Below are 23,613 nucleotides of genomic sequence, written 5' to 3'. Positions count from 1 at the left end.
CATTAAAACATGCACTCTATTAAAGAAATCAGAAACGACGGTGAAGAATTAAACGTATCCGTAGATAATACAAAACTGTCATCTATACTCGTGCCAGAGTTTATTTACATTGTAATGTCCTTATTGTTAACCTTTAATTGTCTATTTTAAGAAATAGTTTTACCGGTAAAGGCAAAAACTTATAAATAAAAGTATTATTTGTGCATTGTGCAATAATTATGTTATTACATGCAATCTTTAAATCCAATTGTTTTTTTCACCACCTATATTTTGAAGGTTCGTAAAATCAATATGTAAAACTTAACTGTATATAAAATCATAAACGAACTGCAAAACGAGGTTGTCTACCGCCAATATATAAACGGACCAATACAAGTTATTTTGCAAACAACGTGTTGTTGTAAGTGTTTTTACGACTAAATGAACGAAGAAAGTACGTATTTTTGAGCATGGATTTTCATTGATAAATAGTTTTGGGTGCACACTGATTGATATCAGTTCTAATGCTTGATGATTCGGCATCAGCAACATTTATGCTCTGAGAACTTTACTAAGCTATTATTGATAAATATCTTTTCAAAATAAATCAACTTCCGGATCCCCTAATTGGACTCCTGTTTATAGCCCTTTTTATAAATTTATTGTTGCCCTAGAATGAATTTTAGTGGGCTTCCCTTGTATAATGAATTTTTGATCAACTCGAAACTATTTATCTATTCCCTGAGAAGGATTAGAAATTAATGCGCTTACTAATTTATGTAGACGGACTTTTGCCGTATTTGCCAGTTAGCGAAGCATGGTTTCAAAATAAGGGAAGTAATTGAAGAATTTACATGGGTCTGAAAACCAAAACAATAAAAGACTTATTGGAGTTCCTTATAAAAAAGATAAATTCTTATACTCCCTTATATAAATATCAGCTTTATTAATTAAAAAAATAAAAAATGTCAAAAAACAACAATTTTTCACCAAAATCCAGTGTTAGGGCACGTGTTAACATGGAAAATCTAGTTTTTGGGTAATTCCAAGGTTTTTCATAATTTTTTGTTAACCTTTACCCTCATATAAGCGTGTTTCGACGGCTTTTTGCCCCCTCCCTTTTGAGGCCTCAAACAGTGAAAAAAATGCCCTATTTAGGCCCCAAATCTGGTTTTCGTTTGAGAAATGTTGTTAAAAAGGGCGGAATCCCCCTCATCGCCAAGAAAATTTTGGACATGTGACAGGCTAAAAATGGCCTCAGGTCGATCTTAGGGTAACTAGTAACCGACGCTGAAAAGCCTTTTACTCTATCTCAATTCATAGAGAAGTTGCAGCACTTTGAAATCAGTTTTGATGGAAAAAAACAATGCAAAATAGTGATTTTTGGCAAATTTGAGACGTCCCCCCGTTGCCATGGTAACAGGAAATTTACGATTGAGCATGCTGTTACAGAGGCTATGGTGTAGTGAACATTTGTGCCAAGTTTCTTCAGTATTGAAGCTTTTTTCATAGTTTCATAGCAGTTTGAACTTGTAACAGGAGGCTTTTCAATGAAAAGGGAATTTTCGCAATATGCTCATGGGGTAAAAGGTTAACCAAACCAATCCCTCCTATTTACACACAGCTGTTACCTTTAAGGTTTTTCTATCAATTTCAGGATAAAAATCTATCAAAAGCAGACTGTTTGAAAGACTACAGTGTCCCAGAATATTTTATTATCGTTGAGTACGATATATTATCGATTTCCAAACTAAGATCTTTAAAAAAATTGAAACGTTTGATAAATTAAAACAAATAATAAATAAATAGAATATATAAGTTCTCATTGAAACAATATTCAAAAGTTATAATATTTATCTTACAATACTATAAATAAATATCTTCACAGACATGATGAAAAATGTCAATTTAAAAATATAACGCTATACTTTTATGGACGACATTTATTTTTGTTATCATTTCTCCAATCAGATTTCTTTCGCTAGCATATCAGGTTGTTCATACTGTACCTGTTTTCAATAAAACGAATTAATTAAACATTGTTTTATAATTTGTGTTACTTTTTTGTGAGAGTCACGCTTTAACTCTTCAATACATCGAGATAATCGTTCAAGTATATTTAATTATCTCTTTACTTAAAGGGTATTAGATAAAGTTCACAATGAAAAGACAACGATTCTCTTAGATTTGAATATGCCAAGTACTAGTATAGTTTGATCAACAAGCATTTATGAGGGTGTATGGTGTTAGGTTATGTTTTTTATAAAACTAAATTCAGTGTTTCATATTTACAAACACCGTTAGCTACAATAATGTGATATTGCAATCTAAAACACATTATTTTATTTTTTTAGGTTGTAAAATTTAACTATGGTTTGACAAATAAAAAAGAATTTGGATAGAGTACGATGTAACAACAAGCACGGAATGGATAGAGCTTTCAAATTAAAAAAATGAACAGATTAAATAACCTATGCAACTTTCAATTGTCATAACTAGAAATTAGAAATACAAGTGAATTAAAGACTCTGTAACGCAAATTTGTTATAGTTTTAAATCATAAATATGATGTTCAAATGAAGATTTATCAATATTGTATGTTACAAAAAATAATTCTTGTAAAGATATTACCAGTTTTAACTTTTCATGTAAATAAAGGGAGGTAATAAGAAATTAAGTTCGATAAAGTCTAAGCAAGTTTCTTTTAATAAAAATAAATGCATATTTAACATATTCTTGGATGTTTGGAAATTGATTCAAAAGATTAATTATTATATACAAATATAAAACTTGACATAATTGTATGTTACCTCCTTAATTATAACATACAGGAACTATAAGGATAAAGAGAATTGGTGCAATAGATTATACATCAAAGACAATAGAAAAAATTTAATTTGTACGTGATATTTTACAGAAGCAATACTTTAAGAGAAAATTGTACATAATTTCGGTAAAATCACACCTCAGTATCTTTATACTTAAGATAATTATTATAGACCAAAACATGCTTAATTTTTCTTACAACCGGAAGAGTCCTTAAATATAATATGTACATTAATTTATCATGTTTGTTAGCTATTCAGACTAAGATTGTTTTTATTTTCCGATCAGCAAGTCACGTTTGAATAGTATCCTTCTCTAATACCTTTTGATAACTCAAGATCTTTTTTCCTGTCGAAATGTTGTAGAGTTTAAATCTTTAAAGAGAACATTTAAATGAGTAGTTTCACAAACAGTGTTGACTATTTGTGATTTTTTAACAGGTTTCGTATGCTCTTCTCGACACTTTTGAGGAGAGAATTATACGAATCGATTGTAATAAAGACGTCTTTGAAATGGAAATCGTGTATAAAGTGATATCAGCGTTTGGAGAGTGGTGTAAGGGCAATCAATGTACCGATCTAGAGGTTATTCATGTCCTTAAAAGTAATATCCTTATTTCACAAAAGATTGTGCTTAATTTTTGTGTTCTTTTATAGCCATTGACCATTTAATCATCTCTTTTTCTTTGTTCCTTTTTGACAAGATATACAGTTAAAGTGATTTAAATGCTACTATTATGACATCTATTTTCACATTTTGCCCTGCTTTCTTCATATAACATGCATTTAACATGTTCTAATACCATTATTTAAGTATAACGAAATTCATGTCTGCTCTTTCTTAAGTCACATAAAGTATCCGTTTCGTAAGGATTTATGTGCAATTAAGCAACATTGAAAATGGATTTTTCCAACAAAAAAATGTTGTTTGTTGAATTTCTGATCACTCATCAAATCATTATTGTGTCGTTTGAATGAAAAGGTTCTCTTGCCTGATAGCCAATGGAGCCATTTTTAAATTAAAAAATAAATAAACTATGCAAAATCAATGTCGCAAATGTTGCTGTTTCATTTTTTAAAAACTTCCAACGAATAAAATCAATACCTGAAGGTTTGTTAAATTGGCTTTTCAATAAAAATAGTTATTTCATTTATGCTGATAACGGAATGATTATTAAATGGCGGAATGATTATTAAATGATTTATTTACATGTTACATTGTAAATCGTGGCCGTTAGGGCTGCTAGCATTGTTGATTATTTGTTAACCACAAGTAATAATTTTGCATTGATTTCTACTTGAAAGTTAATGATTAAACTGAATTTTCTAATCATTGTCCGATTGAATTTAGTTTACATTGTGATAATATGTTTTTGTATCAGTATGATGTTTTAACTTATGATAAAGTTTTATGGGAAGATAATGATAATAATTTGTTGTGTAATACCCTTGCGGAAGATAAACACATTTTTGATAATATTATACATAAACTTGAGGCTAAAGGAAGCGATGTAAATTCGTCTATTGATGATTTATCTAAAGTTATTTTTGATATATCTTTCAAACTACATGGTAAAACATTTAAAATTAAGCTGAAAATAATGTCAAAAAGAAGTCTCTCTGGTTTAATTCTAACTGTAAACATGCTTACAATTATTTTAATTGTGACTAAAGAGCTTTTAAAGCTGTCCCATCTGATGGAAATCGAGCTAGATTTTTTCAAAGTAGAAAACATTATACTTATACTAGGAGGAAGGCAAGAATAGAGTTTAGTGAAATACTGAAAAGAATAAATTTTCGAATTTAAGTTAACTTTGGAAATATATTGATAAATTTTAAGATAAAAGTTCTGATATTAGCATTCATGAATTTGCCGAATATTTTAAGAATTTATCTAATTTGAATCAAAGTTATTCTGTGTTTCATGAGGATACGCCTCTTCGTAACGAAAATGTCATTATAGATTAACTTGAATGTCCTTTTACCGATGATGATGTTTCTAGAGTAATTAGTAGTCTGAATAGACATAAAAGCTGTGATTATGACAAAATGTTGCTGATTTTTTTATTGATTCTAATCACCATATTTAGTAACTACCTTTAATCCACTTTTTTTATTCATGTATAAACCTTGATACTTGGAGTAAAGGCGTAATTATTCCTATTTTTTAAAAGGCAGATGAAGCTTATTCTAATAAATTATAGGGAATCACGTTAATAAATGTTATGGCAAAACTATTTTCTATCATTCTTTGGAATAGAATTAACAAATGGTGTGAATCTAATAATGTCTTTAACGATTCACAATTTAGCTTCAGAGACAAACATAGTACAAGTGATTGTATATTTTTATTACATACATTGATTCAAAATATTTTCTTAAACATATCTAAATTATTTTGTGTTTTTATAGATTATGAAAAGGCTTTCGATACCGTTGTTCGTGAGGCTTTATGGATTAAACTATTAGCTGCCGATCAATACAATGTTGAAATATATTTATGCAAATGTTAAAGCATGCGTTACATTGTCTTCGAACATGAATATGTCCGATTTTTTATGTAAGTATTGGTTTAAGGCAAGGGGAACAACTCTCATCTTTACTTTCTATTTTGTTCCTCAACGATATTAATAATTGTTTAGATTTAAATAATTTTTCAGAGGGTGATTTGAACCAGTTATGAATGTATATGTTGATTTTTGTTGATGACATTGTTTTATTTACGACCAATGCAGACAGTTTTGCAAGTCCAACTCGATTGTATTTATCAATACTTGATTAATTGAGGCCTAGAGATAAACACCAAAAAGTCCAAATGTGTTATTTTTGAAAACAGAAAACAATCTAATTCTTTTGAATGGTTTATTAATGGTGAGAAATAAGAAATTGTAGATATTTTTTGTTATTTAGGCATAAACTTTATTTACACTGGGAATATGAAAAATGCTGTTAAGGTTTCAGTGATATATGGTTAATCTTGACTTTTCTGTAACTATTTTTGTATTTTGAAACAAAGATAACGCGATCATTTATTATTTAAAGTTATATGTGTTACTTTTATGTATACTGTATATCTTGACCATATTTAGTATGTGTAAATGGTCAAAGGCATTTATAATGCCGATTTGCCAATAAATGAAATGAAATAAAAATTATCAATGACTCAGAGTCTAATGGTCATTCGTCTCTTACAACATATGATATAAGTAGTCGGACAAATTAGTAATTACTAGTTAGTTATCCGAGAAAGCCTGCTGTTAAAACATTGGGTTTAATTCATAAATTCAAGCATTTTTATATGCAATAATAATAATAATAATAATAATAATAATAATAATAATAATACATTTAAAAATGATCCAAAAACATTCGATACCCCTTTGCACTCAAAAATGAAATAATAATAATTATTAGAAAATCAATTGTATGTTTATGCAAGTACTTTGAATTGAAACCGATTTAAACCGGGAAGTATAATAAGATAGAATACCACGAAATAAAAACATGCAGGTGATTCACAAAGAGATAGTAGTATTTACTTCAATATCTATAAACAGTTCAACCACAAGTTATTATGAGAGTTTGTATGTGCACCACGTAGGTCATGTTTTCATGATCAATTGTCTTTTTTGAATTAGCAACGTTCAGCTAAATTGTCTGAAAAAAGTCACTAATAAATAGGATCTTCAGTTTAAATATTGGAACGTCCATTAAACTTAACAATGCAATTGTTCCTATTTATTTCTTTTAAATGTTTTAAAGTTTTTTGTCCTGTCAAAATATCAAAAAAAGTTATTTATTGACAATTATAATATCAGAATAATCTTCTGTTTTTTTTACGTTTTGGCAATATGTAAGTTTAATTAATGTGATTTATCACCTACCTGCACCGCCTTTGCGATCCGTGAACATGGCATTACACGGTCGTGTATATATTGTGACGTGACCTAATTTTCATTTTATAAACATAGCGTTATGTTAGGGTTATACTATAGGCGCGCCAATGAGAAAGTGTTCTTTTTAATTCAAACGATCTTTATTTTTGTTATGTGATAAATAGAATAACTGGTATTATTTTCGTATAAGTTCATTAACTAAATTAATTCATCTCGTTCAATATATTCAGTATTTTACTTACACTCGTTCAATATCCTCTATCTATTATTTTGTCTAAAAGTCAAAATATCTTTCTGTTAACATTGTCCTATCTGTCACAAATCATTTTACGTTTAATACTATTTGATTCTTGAGATAAGCATACTACACTGCCTTAAGTCTCACATACAGTGCTATAAGTTAACAATACATTCCAGTAAGTCCATAACACAGTGCAATAAGTCTACGATACAGTGCAATAAGTCTATAATACAGTGCAATAAGTCTAAAATATACAGTGTTGTAAGCTTATAATACAGTGTAATAAGTCAATAATACAGTGTAATAGGTCTATATAATATAGTACAATAAGTTTATATAATACAGTGCTCAAAGACTAAAATACAGTGCAACAAGTCTATAAGATTATCATAAGCTCAAGTGCAATAAATATATAATAATGTTATCCAAACACATAATACTATTATCGCGCACCAAAGTGTAATGTGACTAATGTTATCAGTAACTATGATGCAATATGTAAAATATAATCTGGCTGAAAAACAGTGTAATATGTTTAATACGCTTACAGACAGCGCGGTTCAATAAGCATTTTATAGACCTCAGCAATACAGTTCACACGCCTTTTATTATATATGTGCATTTTATCTTCAACAAAACCTCATTTAATGTACTTCTATTAAGTTAAATATTCTTGCAAAAGAAATGTTTAAGATGAATATATATATCCACTGAATAGACAGAATGAGCGGACAATTGCAACTTCTTTGTTATTTGAATTGTACTAATAAACGGCCAAGATAAAAAAAGCCCGTACGCGTAAGTTATCCACCAAGATAAAGCTTTGATTGATTGTTATATTTCCTTGTATTTGTATATGCATGATATGCATTTGTTAGTTTAAGATATATATACCATATTTCTTTAAGCACATAATCATTCGTTGCTAAAGATTTTTACACCATAACAGAACATTCAACGGACATATTAACTTCTTTTTATGTAAATAGATTATCTTAGGAATTAAATTCGCTAATCTTGCAATAGATGACAAGAGTAAGTATTTGAATGGCATTAGTATAATTTTCTTTTTTAAATTAAATAACTTATTTCAGATGTTTTAACATACTAACCAAAATTATATAATGGATTTTATATTAATGATAATTTACATTGTCCATCAATGTGTGCATTGTCCAATGATACTGTAGTAATATAGGCCAAGTGACAATAGTTAATTTTAAGGCACAATAATGAACGAGAGACTTAAATCAATCTTTTTCGCATCTCTTCCACCTACATCTCAACCCCTCAACAGAATTTTATTCTGTGTGTTCAAATAATTAATGAAAAACAGAAATATCCTGACACAGAAACTTATAATCATAAAAGCGAAAATTTGAAAAGTTAACATTGAAAATAATTTACAAATAACTTAAATCTTACATTTATCAATTATCAAGGTTTAAATATTACAAAATTAAAATATTAGATAAACATGTATTAATATGAAATGATAGTATTTATAATAATCAATTGATTTTTTTTATCAACAACAGAAGCACTATTCAGTCCTATACTGATATGCATTTTTTGTCAAGTAGATGCTTAGTTCAACTTATAAAAATCTGGAAACAAAGTGATCCCTCGGAAGCATTAATAACTTAATGGCTGATGAGTTTAATACAAAACGATTTCATGAAATTTGTCACAGTGTTGCTTGTGGATGGTATTCTTATCAGTCAAACTTGCTACATACCTGATGAAGTTTATCCTCTTAAAGTATTTCCCGACGTATTTGAAGCACTATAAACAACAAGGGTCCGCGCAAGCGTCTTCGAATTAAACATGTGATAGAGATATCCCGCTAATTTAAGGAACGTCGGTGGTTCTACACAGGTGCCTGTTTGTGGCTGATGTAATGTGCCGGGGGTCTTGAACTAGAAAAGCGGAAAAGTCGCCATATGACTTATATTGTGTTGATGCGCGAAAACCCAAAAATATTTACAGGGGTATTTTGATATATCATGGATATATAATTTCAGTTAGCGGGAAGAATGTGTTAGATATTGAAAAAGGCCAAAGTTTTTTTTCTGACTTTTTCGACTTTTCCAACTTATTGTTGCAATGCCCATTTGAAAACAATAAAAGACATTGACCGGAAATGTGCCAAAAAATGCGATTAACTGTATACTTAAATGATGTAATTTAAAGAGATGATATATGACATGTATGAAAATGCACTTCTTTGCATTTTTAGAAACCAAACCAAATATGAGTTTAATTATTATCATGATTATCATAAAACCTTTAAGCTACAACTTTTATTTATCTTTATTTTCAAGATTCATATGCTATTTGAAACTGAACCCAACAAGAATACATGGCTTCTTCGTTACAAAACCAACAGACAACAGCTGAAAAGAGACGAAGTTTGCAAGACCAGGCAAATAAATTATATACAAACAGGAAAGTTAGTGCAACTATTTTAAATTCTTTACAATATTGTTGATAAATGCAACTTTTATGATAGATTACTTCTGTATTGTTTAATCTTTCTGGACATTTGAGATCACCGGTTTTATCACTTTAAGTTTTGATGATTGAATGCTGCGTGCCGGTGCTATAAGGCATTATAGATGCTGCACTTTTCCATTTTTCCTCATTAACAGACTCATCAAACCGAATCTGCAATTCCATACAATTTTGTTGATTTTCGTACATCTGAGGGATCTGTCCCCGCTTTTCTAGATCACAGTAAATGGACAAAGCTTTATAAATGATTGCAAGGATTAACACTTACACCGTCTGAATGATTGCAAGTACAGTCACATACACGTAATAACATTGACGGCATTTTATTGGCTTTGATAAATGAATTTGCCAGTTGTATATCACGGAAGAGAATGCAAAGCTCGGTAAGGCCTTTAAACCCCGTCTGTTGTTTCTCGTTTATATGCCGTGTTCTCTTCTTTTCTAGAATAATGTTAAATTAAATTGCAATTCTATGATTTTTAATTCAAATACAGCACGGGCAAAAATATAAGTATTGCGGTAAGAGTACAAACAACGCAATTGTATTGTTAAGTTTACCTTTCTTATCAATTAAGTAATACTGAAAATATCTTATCGTCAACATTTTAGCTGTATAATTAAGTCAAATGTTATAAGAAAGTGAGACCTTTTTATAAACGTCCTTGGATTATATCACAAATATTGATCATGAAACTATTTTGCAATGATCAAGACTATTTATTTTAAACAAAAACCATGTTTATCAAAAGATAAATAAATCTATCATGAAGTAAGCTATAAATTAAAGTACAAGCTTATCATTTGATAGCTTATCAGTGTTTTATCCTGATTTTACATGAAATCAAATACCTTTTAAAGTTCATACCCGTAAAGAAACTATCATACATTTGAAGTGTATCAGGTATATTACACTAATCTATATGATCGGTTTGCAGTAGGGTTGTTTTCAAGTTTTTCAACAGATCTTTAATGTTTGCCGATATTATGATCTTGCATATTTTATGATTATTGACAGCTTAAATTAAGGGACCAGCTGAGGTTTTTTATTGACGTGGCGGTATTGGAATTTATTTTAATCAGTATTCCATTTGATACAAGTCTGGACAGATCAGTTGTGCGCAAATGCCTAATCCGTTTGTCCAGAAAAAAAATTAACTGTATAAAATGACTCAAAATGAAAAGTTAAAGCTTTTAACGCAGGTCGGGCTACGAATTGCAAAAAAAATCTATATTTAATTATTTTGCTATGTTTATAGAAAATAATTACCTCATAATTAACGCTTAATAACTGTTCTCTAAAATTGAGCTATTTATTTTATTAGGTATTCCAGGATCTCATTCATGGAAAAATAGAGTTACACCCGGTGTGTGTTCGTATCATTAACACACCTCAATTTCATCGTCTCCGATACATCAAACAAATAGGGACCTGCTATTATGTGTACCCAACGGCCTGTCACAACAGATTTGAACATTCTATAGGGTAAAATATTGCATTGTATGTTTTTAATTCATCTGAGCACAAATGACTCGGACGTAAACTTTTGTGATGGCAACTGTGTCTGTCGTTTGTCGTTATCCACATTTTCTTTAAAGAACATCTCAAGTTAAAGAACTCAGTGGGTTTTGATCAAGCTTTACAGGAATGATACTTAGTAAACCTTCTACAAAATTTGTATAAATTACTCTTGTTTGATGCATAAGAGCGTTACAGGAGCATAAAACAGAATAAATCAAATGTAATATTTAACAATCTTCTTGTCCTGAACAACAATGCCCGGAGCTTAAATATATGACATGAATCATCGTGTAGTGGGTCTTTACTAAGATTGTTCAAATGTAAGCCCTTTGGAAAAAATTGGTGCCTCAAAAGCTAAATCTTCGATATCCGGCATGATATTGAATAAGCAACCACTTATTATTCCTCAACAACCTGTGACTTAAATAGCAATAACTGACTTCCCTTAATCACTAGTGATTTCTATAATAACCAAAGACTTTTAAATTTTTGGCCATAACAACCAGTGGTTTTTATATGTATACTATTCAGAGGCACTTTCAGTTGACCCAGATTTTGAACCAATACCTGCCATAAGTATTATTTGTTCCTTGTCATGCAGAGCCTTTTAAGTCAGGTATGCGATTTATGGATTATCATTGTCCTGTTGTTTCTCTTTGTGTCTTCTACATCGATCATATGCCAGGTCCAATGATATCATTACTGTACACTAATTTTGTCTCTAAGATCACAGAAGGTAAGCAACTTTTTTAATTTTTGCATTTTTGACAGCCCGCTGTGCATCCATATCATAATAATATGTGAAAATATTGTTACGTTAAATAAAACACATTTTATTACAATCTTTGTATGACCATTTCATCGTAGAACATAGAAGTTACATGCAGAGTTATAGTGAAAACTCTACAGAGCGGTCCATTGTAGAACGAAAACATATTTACAACGGCAGTTATAGAGAAGGACTACGTCATTTTTTAAATCTTTCTTGAGCAGCACCTCTAAGCAACACACATAAAATTTGTCTTCCCCAAAGGGTTATGTTTTTCAGTTGTCGTGATGTAGCTATCTAAACATGTGTTCGCTGTTTTTTTTTAAAACTGTGTTTGTTAAATGGCAGTGTATGTTACCTCGCCGGAAAACTGGTCCGAAAACTCAAAGAACGACAGCCAGACGAAAACATAACAGACGTAGATATCTTATGCGTAGAAATTGCCGGAATCTGTCATGATCTAGGTAGGCACGGCCATTTATACATCAAGCGATTATATTTTCAAACTCTTTTCTTGATAATGAGCAGATTGGCTGTGCTAAATTTAATTAAAATTTATATTGACCTAGAATCTATAATATTGTCAAATGTTTTAATAGAGCTAATTGCTTTTAAATACCCACAACAGTTACATTTGTGCCAATATATATATAAAACAAGCCTTATTCCAGTCAATAGCATAATAAAACATTTGATGATTAAAGATTTAATAAAAACATTATGCACTCGTCTGTTGGATTATGACTATTTATTTCTTATACTATTGCTACAAATTTAAAAAGAAATAAGTTCATCTTAAGACGTGCTTTTAAACTAAATCTGGCAGCTTAGAATGACTTCATCTCATATAAAATAAGGACATTGCCTATTATATCATAATTTTCTATTTCTTGAATTTGTTATTGAAAAATACTGAATTGATCCTTTTCAAATCAGTAATTATAATTATTTCATTTCAAGGCCAAGGACCATTTTCTCATGTATTTGAAAAGAAGTTTATGCCGGAAATGGGAATTAACTTTTCTGTAAGTAAATATATATAATTACTGCAAAATGTACAAGCTGCATTAAGATAAGTGTATTTTGATTGGATTATATAAATATTGCTAAAAACAATTGGTGAACATCAGTACACGTCACATTTAATAATAAAATGTATCTCTATGACATAATTATGTTTGTTATATTGTATGTTTCATGATAACCTTATCATTGAACATTTATGTTTAAATATTTTTCGTTGACCAACTAAACTGGAAAGGTAGAACTGAACCTTCGCTGGTTTCCGCACACATGTTAATGTAATCCTGTTTTTTTGTATTCCCACTGAAGTAGTAGTTTAAAACTGGGGGGGGGGGGAGAGAGAGAAATCACATCGCAGACCAGAACAATTGTCACAGGACTGTGCCTAGTTTTTAAAATTGTCATAGTCTCCATTGGCACTAAAAAATTCCTGAAAGTCTGCGAGAGTACCAGAAACAGTCGCTGACCAGTGGAAAAAACTCGGGATGGCCTCGGTCATCTATTGCCCCATTTGAGACTGATAATCCAATCAGATACTGTGTTTTAGTCAAACAACTAATGAAATACGTACCTTGATTCATTTTTGAGAAATAGAGTCTTAGAACATGTTAACCCATGTATAAGGACTCATCTAGCTTTTAACATATTTCTTAAAAAGGAATGACTCATTGAAACCATCTTTATCAGAAGATCAGGACGGACTACTGTCAGTTACCACTTTCGAAAACTGTCAGTTACCACTTTCGAAAAGGGGTGTCGGATAAACCCTACTTTTACGACATTCAACACGCAAAAATACCTGATAATACACTCGTCATAACGATAATGCTGGCACCGATATTAAAGTTCAGAAATAATGGTCAAATGAGGATTTGAAATAAATTCAGCAAAGAATATAGCTTCATTGTTTTAATTTAGATAATATGTTTAACATTAATATGCAACAGTGTAAGTATAATTTCCGTACAGTTTTCAAGTTTAATTATTAGTATTTTAGCAAAAAATACGATGATTAACTGCTCTTTTCTACCGTACAGCGGGTATCGTTTATATGCTTATTTAAAAGCAATGTAAAATTATTAGTTATTGTAGCGGTTTAACTGTAACTTTTAAAATATGTTGATATTATTCTACAAGGTATCCTGATAAAATTTCATTACAGTCCACGTTGACGTTCAAAAGATTTTTAAAAAGTCCACAAATTTTTGAATAACATGCTTTCATTACTAACTTTGTTGGTTTGATAATGTTCGATGTTGATTTTTCGTTTAAGTAAAGTCATATGTGGAAGCAGAGCATGCATATTACAGTTTTTTAAGACTGGTTTGAATGATTTAGGCTTAAAAATAATTCATTATGTTATATTTGATACGCAAAAAAGGATGCTAAATAAGATTTTTTGCATAATAAATATCACCAAAGGTACATAAGTAGCGATTCATTATTCAGCACATGAAAATGAAAACATGACATTAAAGTGATTGTGTTACATTTTTGAGAACTATACATGTACTGTGCAGTAAATCAGATATGAATGTCAAGAATTTCAGTATATAAGTAAAACTTCTCGCCGGCGAAATAAATATTGTTATTTTGTTTGGTTTTTGAAAAATTGATATATATGTTTGACAAAAAAAATGTTCTAAATATACCAAAGCTAATCAATAAAGCTTAAAGCGTAAAGTAATACACGTTTTTTTTTGTAGCATAAAGCTACTGCAAGAAAAATGTTTGAGTACATGTTAGAATATGGTGATGAGAGAACATTGAAGGACGAGATACAAAATATTCTAAACGAATGTCAGTTTCCGAGGTTTGAGGAAAATGATTTTGAATTCATCAAAGAAATGATTGGTGATCCGAAAGATATTTCAACTGGTGTAAGTAAAACTTTCGTATTTTATTTTTTATTTTCTAGCGTTTATCAGTTACTTTATAATTAGAATAAATTAGTGTAATGATTGTACTTTGATGAACATAAAAATAATCTTTTTTCCATACATTATGATTGCTTAATAATGCTTGCACTTAATACGAATTCAAATCTGCAAATCATCATTTTAATGTTATAAAGATAAAGAAACGAGTTTCACAAATATTTCAGTTATGGCCATACAAGGGGCGAACAGAAGATAAAAGTTTTTTGTATGAGGTTTGTTCAATTGTTCATATAGATACATGAATAGCATTCTTGAGACGCTCACGTTAAGATTATTTGTCAGTTAAATGTTTAAACAACTATTATGGTTTTATATCATTTTACATTTTGTTGTGGTATACGCTGCATTTGGCCAGGATCTAGTTTAGTTTATTGTTTGTTGTTACGTCCGATGAATTGATTTCATTCAGTTGAATTAAAGACGTGGTTGAAATGAACTAATGAATTGTTTCCTGAAAAAAACATTCAAATGTAACTCACATATTCACTGTAATAGTGAAATCATAGTATCCGTAAGTGAAAGCAAGTCATGTATAATATTAGTGTGGCTTTATCCTTCATCTATATAATTATACTCGACACTCGTACCACAGGCTTCTACATTGCCGGTGGTTCGAGTCCCGGCTGCGGCGTGCCAGCGTTTTGTCTGATGTGGTAAATATTTTTCCATATACAAACAAGTACCTACCCCTTCAAATGTATGCTTGTACGTAAAGATCCATAGACTGACGTTCGATCAGCTTCAGAACATAATACAGCTTCTTATGCCTATAGATAGGATTCAAATCCAGCATTTTCAGGTTTTTTTTTTCATTTGACAGGTTGTTGAGTAATTATGGAAACATTTACAGTGGTTATATTAAGAGTATTTCTTCCTCTACCTTCTTTTTTATTTCGTATTTACCAAAATTGTCATGCTTTTTTTTAACGTTTCCAGATTGTTGCAAATGATAGAAACGGTGTTGATGTTGATAAATGGGATTGTCTAGCACGTGACAGTCATATGCTTAGATTGCATATGACGTTAGATTACGAGAGATGCTTTACTAGTGCTCGAGTTATTCAAAGCAATGGGGCCGATGGGAGTAATGGAAATAATGATGAACATGCTTTAGTTCCTCGGAAGCAAATTTGCTATAGAGAAAAAGTAAATTCTTAATCATTAAAACATCTAAAAAAACGAAAATATGAATTGCCCAAACATACAAAAACATGAAAAGTGAACATGATAATTTACGCGTACGTGCCCAACTACTTTTTATAATTAAGCTTTCATCAACCGTCATCCTCACAGCCTCATTCCTTCCAAGGACTTTTGATTCTTATATGTGACGAAGCTTTATAGCTAGCTTACGTCAAATATATTGCTATGCTCATGTGCCCGTTTGGACGAAAGTGCAAATGAGCTCGCTCTTTATCAGTAGAGCTGAAAAGTCACCAAATGACCTAGTTTTGGCTTCTAACACTTTATTAGCCCCTTTTGAACATTTTATCTTTTATGTTATGATATTACTCGTCTTGTCACATTTTTAAAAAATTGTACGCTGAAGACCTTAAGCTACAAATGACATTGGCACCGTCAATGTGACTTACAACCGTCAAAACGAACAAAAATTCATAAACTTTCGAGTCATATATTAAGTAAAATATTTTTGTCATACGCTGCCCTTAGAATATTCTATAAATGAATTATATTTAAACGGTATATTATTATGTTTGTATTTTAGGACGCTATAGACTTATATGACATGTTTTACGCAAGACTGAACTTACATAGACGGGCTTATCAGCACAAGACGCATACAGTTATTGGCCTTATGTAAGCTTATAAATGTTGTAATATTTTTCTGGTCCTCCGGGATCATTGATGCCAGCACTATTAAGTGTTGAGAAATGAGTACCGCTTAAGCCGGTTCTAGGGGGCGTGAGGGATGTTGCATGTATTCATTATCCCTCATATACAGACTCAATCAAACCGAGTCTGCAATTCTCTTGTAATTTTGTTGTAATTAATGCTTCCTAGGGATTACTTTGTTTCCAGATTTTTTTACTTCACAACTGCAGGTGTCAAGTACTGTGTGGCAGCTGTAAAAAGTTGCCCCGTACTTCACTTCAGTATTCATTATCCCTCATGTATAGACTGCAATTCTCTTCTAATTTTGTTGTGATAAATGCTTCCGAGGGATCACTTTGTTTCCATATTTTATCAATATAATGAATAGCATAAAATAAAGATTTAAGTTACTTTAAAGCAATAACATCTTCCATCTTCGGTGAATTTGTAGACAATTTTCCAGCTAACGATGACTTACTTCTTCTTGATGAATTTGCATTTTAATGCTTTGAAGAAAATATCACATGCATATGTTTACAATAAATAAGTTTTACTTTATTAGTGATGGAATAAATGTGTGAAACAGAGAGCTAAGTACAAAAAGATGGAAATCTAGTAGTTACAGCTAGCATTTTTTATTTCAGGATTTGCGATGTCTTGAAAGCAGCAAATGATTCCATATTAATTGGAGGGAAAAAGTAAGCTAATATTATACCTATGATAGTTTCGAATCACTTATTTAGTTCAGACAAGAAAATGAAGAAAACAAATAAAAATAAATCACAAAGATGCATTAAATTTACTTTTAAGTACATTGTTAAGGTAATCTTTGAATCTACCTAATATAGTATAGTTTTTTATAATAACATGTCATATGAAAATAATTATGTTCAACAAATGATATCTTTTTGTTGACGCAAATACACTAACATGTATATATTATTCTTACTGGCGTTTTATTACTCAGGTAGTTAGTTTACTTTCGTTGATTTAGAATTACAGAGACAGTGGACGACATGGAGGCATTCACACTTTTGACAGACGATGTCCTTCAGCTGATTATGCATAAAAAGAAGGAAGAAGACTCAAGAGGCAAAGACAACGAACAACTTGACAGAGCATATCAACTGATACAAGATATCATGAACAGAAGGCTGTACAAATGTGTTTTCGAAACACACTGTAAGGTAAACAATTGTATTTTGTTATGGATGTTTGTTCTGCTTTGTTATGCTAGCGCTTTTATTTGCTGTTACGTGCTTTTGCTAACTTCAATGATGAATACTATGCTAAAAGAGAAACTATTAAGACATTTGTATTATCGGTGTAACGAACTAGACTGACATTTGCATAATAATTAGCCCGGTTATGATTCTATATAAAATGTTGCCTTTTACTATTGAATAATGTCATTATTTCAAAAAAAGAATGTCCTTAACCAGTTTTTGCGAGTTTAAACCTTGATTTGAATTAAAGGCGTTCAATCACTTTTCGGTCCTTCTTGGCGGAATAAAAATGTATAGAAGTGTTTATTCCGAAGAAAATGTAGCAGACTAATGACATGACATTTTGTAATTTAGTTACTCGTCCATACATCAAATGGTAAATTATTATTGACAAAATATTTTCAATCCCTTTATGTAAAAAAACCCTCATTGGAGTATCTTTAAAAGGACACAAATTATTCTACCCTCTTTGAAAATATAAGCTTTATTAGAAAAATAAGTACCATTCACATTTATATACTTATCTTACCTTAGGAGTTTCGACTTTTCATTTCAGGATAAAAAGCTTACAAAAGCAGACGTATTAGATGGACTGAAAAATTGTTTGAAAGACAAAGGTGTTCCAGAAAATTTTTTCATCGTTGATGTGAGTACGGACAAAAAATAATGTTACCGATTTACAAATTCAGATTTGTAGGGAAAAAACTTCTTGAAACAATATCCAAAGATTGTTATATTCATTTAGAGTACTAATTTCTTGTCCTAATGCCGTAACAGTAAGTTTTTAAAGATACACTTTAATTTTTATGGTCGACAGTTATTTTCGTTATCATTTATCTAATCAGATCGTGATCGTTTTAGTTACCACACCAGACAGTACATACTGTTCCCTGTTTTCAAATTGCTGTAAGAATACCAGGCACATAAGGTTTTAATAAAACATTACGTTTCAATTTGTAAAACGACTTCTATTGCAAAGTCATTTATTGAACCACCGTAAGTTCGTCTTAGACAAGCAAAATGAAATGACAACGATAAGAGTTGAATATGTCAAGTTAAATTTGATCAACAAGCATTTAATTATGATTAGATATGGTGTTGTAAAAAGAAATTCATTGTTTCATAATAACAAACACAGTCTTATGCATTAATATAATGTTGCAATCTAAAACATGTTACTTTATTATTTTAGGTTGTGAAATTTAACTACGGTATGGAAAATAGAAATCCTTTGGAGAAAGTACGATTTTATAAGAAGGACGAATTGGATAAAACTTTCAAATTAACAAAGGAACAGGTTTGTTACAAATACCTGAGCAACTTTGATTTTTCATTGTTGATAAAATAAAAATAGAACTAAATACATGTATAAGGATAAAGACAATTAGTGCAATTATTTATACTTTATAGACTGTCAAAATAGAAAAACCTTAATATAAAATAAGTAACCGCCAACTTACACAGTAATAGTTATAGAGGAAGTTGAACAGAAATTACGGTGAAATTTATGTATCCATAAATTATAGACAAAACATATCTTTTACCATTAGAAGTCTTTTAAGCATATATATGTTCATAAGCTGTCCATACTAAGATTGTTTTGATTCTCCCATAAAAAAGTGACAGCCTGATGTTATTTAATCGAATATGATCTCTGATAATTTGTCACACCAGTTACATCTGTTCGTCTTTTGTGTTGCCAAGATTTAAATTCACGTATGAATATGCAACTTCTTCTTTAATGTCTTCTAATATCTTTTTTGAGAAGCATTCTTGTCGCCATGCAGTAATTTTAATGGTTGTAATAGAACATCTTAATGAACAGTACATGTATGACAAGCACTGTTGAGTATTTATGAATGTATTTAACAGGTTTCGTTTGTTCTTCCCGACACTTTTGAGGAGCGTATTATACGTATCTATTGTAATATGAAGGACGACTCTGAAAAGGAAATCGTGTTAAAAGTGGCAGAACCGTTTGCAAAGTGGTGTAAAGACAATCAATGTACCGATCCAGAGGTAATTTATGCCCTGAAATAAATAGAATCAAAGACATACATTTAATGATGGCACATATGTTTAACATACAAGGTCGTGTACATCCTGTCCGCGAGTAGAATAAACTCAATTTCTTCCAAATATATTTGAATCAATTTATCCAGGTTTCAAGCTGTTTTCCAGAATGTCTTAATATAAGAATAACACTTTTAAATTCTATAGATAAAATACAGAATATAAAAGGACAAATATGCCTTAGAAATGCTTTTAATTTTATACCTCAAAAGATTTGTTTGTGTACTCTTATAGTTTCTGAAAACACCTATTGCCCATTAACCTGAATCATCTTTTTGCCAATAAATACACTTAAAATGATTTAGTATTTTGTTAGTCAAATATAACTTTGTTTAAGTTATGCTATTTTTACGACAATTTATTTCATTTTAAGCGCTGCTTTCTTTATGTAGCATGCATTGCACATTATCTACAATTATTTAGTGTACAATTGAAATGGATTGTTCCCACAAATACATTTAATTGTGACATGTTTCATGTTTGATCAGTCATCTTGTATAGTTGTGTCGTCTTAGAGAAAAGGTTCGCTTGCCTGATAACCTGAATAAGTGAAATCAATATATAGATATTTTATATTGCCTTTGAACGCCGGTCAGTCTTATTGATTTTCTTTTTTTTTTTTAAAGTTTCTTTGTACAAAATGTCGTTGAACGCATTCCGTTGCAGGACCATACTGTCATACTGTAAAGTGCTTATGAAGATTGCAAGACAATATTTTCCAAGACAGAAATAAGTATTTTATTTTTAAATGTCAACATTTTTTATTTTCAATTCGGCAAACAATACGACATACGAGGTAAAATGAAAAAAATAAGCGACGATGTTGTACACATATTTATACAAAATTTGAATATTTTACTGCTTAAACTGCATTTGACAAAAATAACTAATTCAATGAAACGTTACAATTTGTAGGTCAAATTTCATCAAAGAAAGCCGAATATTAGAGATTTAAGCCAACCGGAAGGCTCAGACACACACGGAATCTTATATGAACGTACACATAAACCCTTACCCGAACCTTCATCAGGTCTATCAAGTCTAGATCAGCCAAGATCTTATGACGGAGAAGGGATAGATGTACGATCACAAACAACAGACCAGTAAAAGATACTGAGATACATGTCAAAGTATGATGGATATACCGTCAACATTTTTATACAATTTCCGTTACTTGATATAAAAACGTTCGTTTGTATGATATTTCATTGTAGTATATATTCATCACCTTTACTATTTAAGATACAATGGATTACATAATCTGTTTAATCTTGATTTGTAAAACAATTTGTGGCCTCATTACACTTGAGTCGATGACCCTTTCTTGTTTTAATTATAAGGTAACGCTTGAGAGATACAAAAACCAATATTATGATGGTTCATAAAAAGGTGATCAGTTGACAAAATGTAGTGTCATTTATAATCTATCTCTCTTAGAAGCATAAACAAACTGCTTTAGCAGTAAAAAAATGTTTTGTTAAGATGTTTTTGTTGTAACAGTTGTTGTTCTTTTACTATGCATGTATATTTTGTCATTTTATTCACTAATATATAAATAAGAATATGAATTATGCACTTTTTCATGCATTAAAATCTGCAGAAAATCGAGGAAATTAGTAAGTTCGAAGGCTTCCGCAGATGTAAATGCGTGATAAAAGACAAATTAACCTGCGTTTTAACGGTTTAGACGGATTCATTTTCTTTTAGTTTTAAGTTTTCACCATGCTTTCCATGTTTACCTGCCATGTTATTTGACAGTTATGTTTTGATACTTTTCCAGTACCGGGACAGTTATTGAAAGTAATATGTATACCCATCCAAATGTATATAGTGAGTAAACCAGTGAAAGTCGAATTATGTTTAGATTTTAGCATAAATCCTTTCAATTTTACGATTTACTTCGCATGAACGACAAAAAACTCACATGGTCTAAAGAAATTTCTATAATAGCCAATATTCAATTTTGTAAAAAGATGGGACAAGCTTTTTTATTTTACTATAGGAAGATTTATATTTCATCCTAAACATGTTTCAACATCAACTGTTGGTCCATCACCGTTATCATAGTAATTTGTTTAAAATAAAATGACAATTTAATTGAACTTGACATAGAAAATATGAGCATAATGTCACTTGAAGTAAACTAGTTTTATATGACGTCATAACCACGTAAAACGTGCAACATTGGCTCGTTCTCGCTTGATTTTAATATTTTTATGAATGTTTCCTAATCCGCATATGTATAATATCTGAACTTTTTAATGCAGACATACATGTTCTAATGGTTTTTATTATTGGACATAGCTTACTGCACAAGGTTTTGTTGTGTCTGTACTTTTATACATGTTCAAAGCGTATATCATTAGTCAATTTTCAACAGCAGCCTTAACAATTAGGTCGCACATGTCCATTTGAACAGATTATTATCTCGAAGGTAAATAATAAGATACAATTTAAAGGTATGGCCTTAATCGTATAGTTTGTACATTTAAACGCGTTTCAAACGACCTCCAAAAGAATTCTGTGCATGTTAATCTTCAGTGGCTGTTATATACCTAGGTGTCCATTGAATTTATATTTGAAACATCATAAGGATATATAAAAAATATCGGAATGTACGAGATGAATGAAATAAAGTGACAATCGGTCCTTTTGGCATAGAACCTAAACGACATAGTAATTGGTTTTGTGCGAATTTAAAGAAACAGAATAAGTGAAAACATCAGATAACTTTGTGTCATGCGCTAAGAGTTTTTTTTTTACATAAATACTCGTACTTCTGAAAATTATATATATTTATTTATTCTTACTATATATAAATGACTAAATTTACTCGTATTATGATTTTTAGATATGGTAAATCTATGTCACATTCAAAATTGTCTTTATGTTTATATCATTATAAACATTAATTAGTTAATTAGTAAAAGTCTGACATCGTATCTGTTTAAGAGGTAAGCTTACAACTGAGCAGATGGTTCTACAAATCATTTTTATACATATTTTGTATCATTTATTGTACTGTATCTTATTGTAACTTATTGTATCACCTTTTCTTGGATTGGTTTCTTTTATTAAAGGATGAGCATTTTACAAAAAGGAATTTGAAGAAATATAAATGTAGTAACATCAAAATCCTAAATTATTTTTTTATTCTTGTCATTTACAATATCTAAAACATCAGCCAATCTTAGTTGCTTTCTTCTTTTGTCAACAATGACATACCTGACAGATTACACTGGTTGATGCTATCTTCTTGAGCTAAAAATGATTAACAGTTCAGGAACAATATGATTTACTTGTTACATGAGTATCTTTGTACAAAAGTATTTTAAGCAATATAGTCTTTTAATTGTCAAATGCAACATATTTTCTTATCATTCTTTAGCAGATGTGTTTCCAATATTTTTTACAAAATCAATTGTTTGTGTTCCTAAGTCGGAATGAAACCATGAAAGCTGTAGTAAAAAATAGATACGTTGGTCTTCCAACACGGCAAAATGAAAAAGAATGAAGGCCGGGTTTGAATTTAAATTGAAATGGTAAATGCTAGCTGCCTTCCACGCCCACTAGCACCAGCTGAATCGTAACATATCATTTAAGCATGCATTCCTATCAGGAAACCTTCAATACTCGTATAAGTCGCAGACAGCTTGTCAGAAGACACATATAAAAGCAGGCAACATATCTTAAGTGTGATTAAACTGTATTCATGTAGAAATACTAGACAAACCATCTAGTAAAAAATTGAATTGATGAAAGTGTTTACAGTACA

The 23,613-nt window shown here is 30.4% G+C and overlaps 1 protein-coding gene across 3 annotated transcripts in view; it reads left to right on the top strand.

Annotated features, from left to right (window-relative positions):
- The window catches only part of LOC132741432 (deoxynucleoside triphosphate triphosphohydrolase SAMHD1-like), a 57,464-nt gene extending 34,333 nt beyond the window's left edge, over positions 1-23,131 (top strand). Inside the window, exons 1-15 of one of the 3 annotated variants that reach the window (XM_060729588.1) lie at positions 7,810-7,976; positions 9,266-9,393; positions 10,778-10,938; positions 12,092-12,207; positions 12,704-12,768; positions 14,473-14,646; positions 14,871-14,918; positions 15,643-15,852; positions 16,433-16,524; positions 17,184-17,237; positions 17,534-17,726; positions 18,322-18,411; positions 18,958-19,062; positions 19,638-19,784; positions 20,754-23,123. In XM_060729588.1, the coding sequence (XP_060585571.1) occupies positions 9,304-9,393; positions 10,778-10,938; positions 12,092-12,207; positions 12,704-12,768; positions 14,473-14,646; positions 14,871-14,918; positions 15,643-15,852; positions 16,433-16,524; positions 17,184-17,237; positions 17,534-17,726; positions 18,322-18,411; positions 18,958-19,062; positions 19,638-19,784; positions 20,754-20,945 (1,737 nt within the window). In that variant the 5' untranslated portion in view covers positions 7,810-7,976; positions 9,266-9,303 and the 3' untranslated portion in view covers positions 20,946-23,123. Of the gene's footprint in view, positions 1-7,809; positions 7,977-9,265; positions 9,394-10,777; positions 10,939-12,091; positions 12,208-12,703; positions 12,769-14,472; positions 14,647-14,870; positions 14,919-15,642; positions 15,853-16,432; positions 16,525-17,183; positions 17,238-17,533; positions 17,727-18,321; positions 18,412-18,957; positions 19,063-19,637; positions 19,785-20,753 lie in introns of those variants that run through there. The other 2 variants (XM_060729589.1, XM_060729590.1) reach the window with 2 other exon arrangements.
- Positions 23,132-23,613: the final 482 nt, after the last annotated feature.

This window comes from Ruditapes philippinarum, unplaced genomic scaffold, assembly GCF_026571515.1.
Source record: "Ruditapes philippinarum isolate M1 unplaced genomic scaffold, ASM2657151v2 ctg1137_1_1_1_1, whole genome shotgun sequence".
Lineage (NCBI taxonomy): Eukaryota > Metazoa > Mollusca > Bivalvia > Venerida > Veneridae > Ruditapes > Ruditapes philippinarum.
The sequence above is the reverse complement of the archived record's forward strand: the minus strand, read 5'-3'. Positions and strand labels throughout refer to the sequence as shown.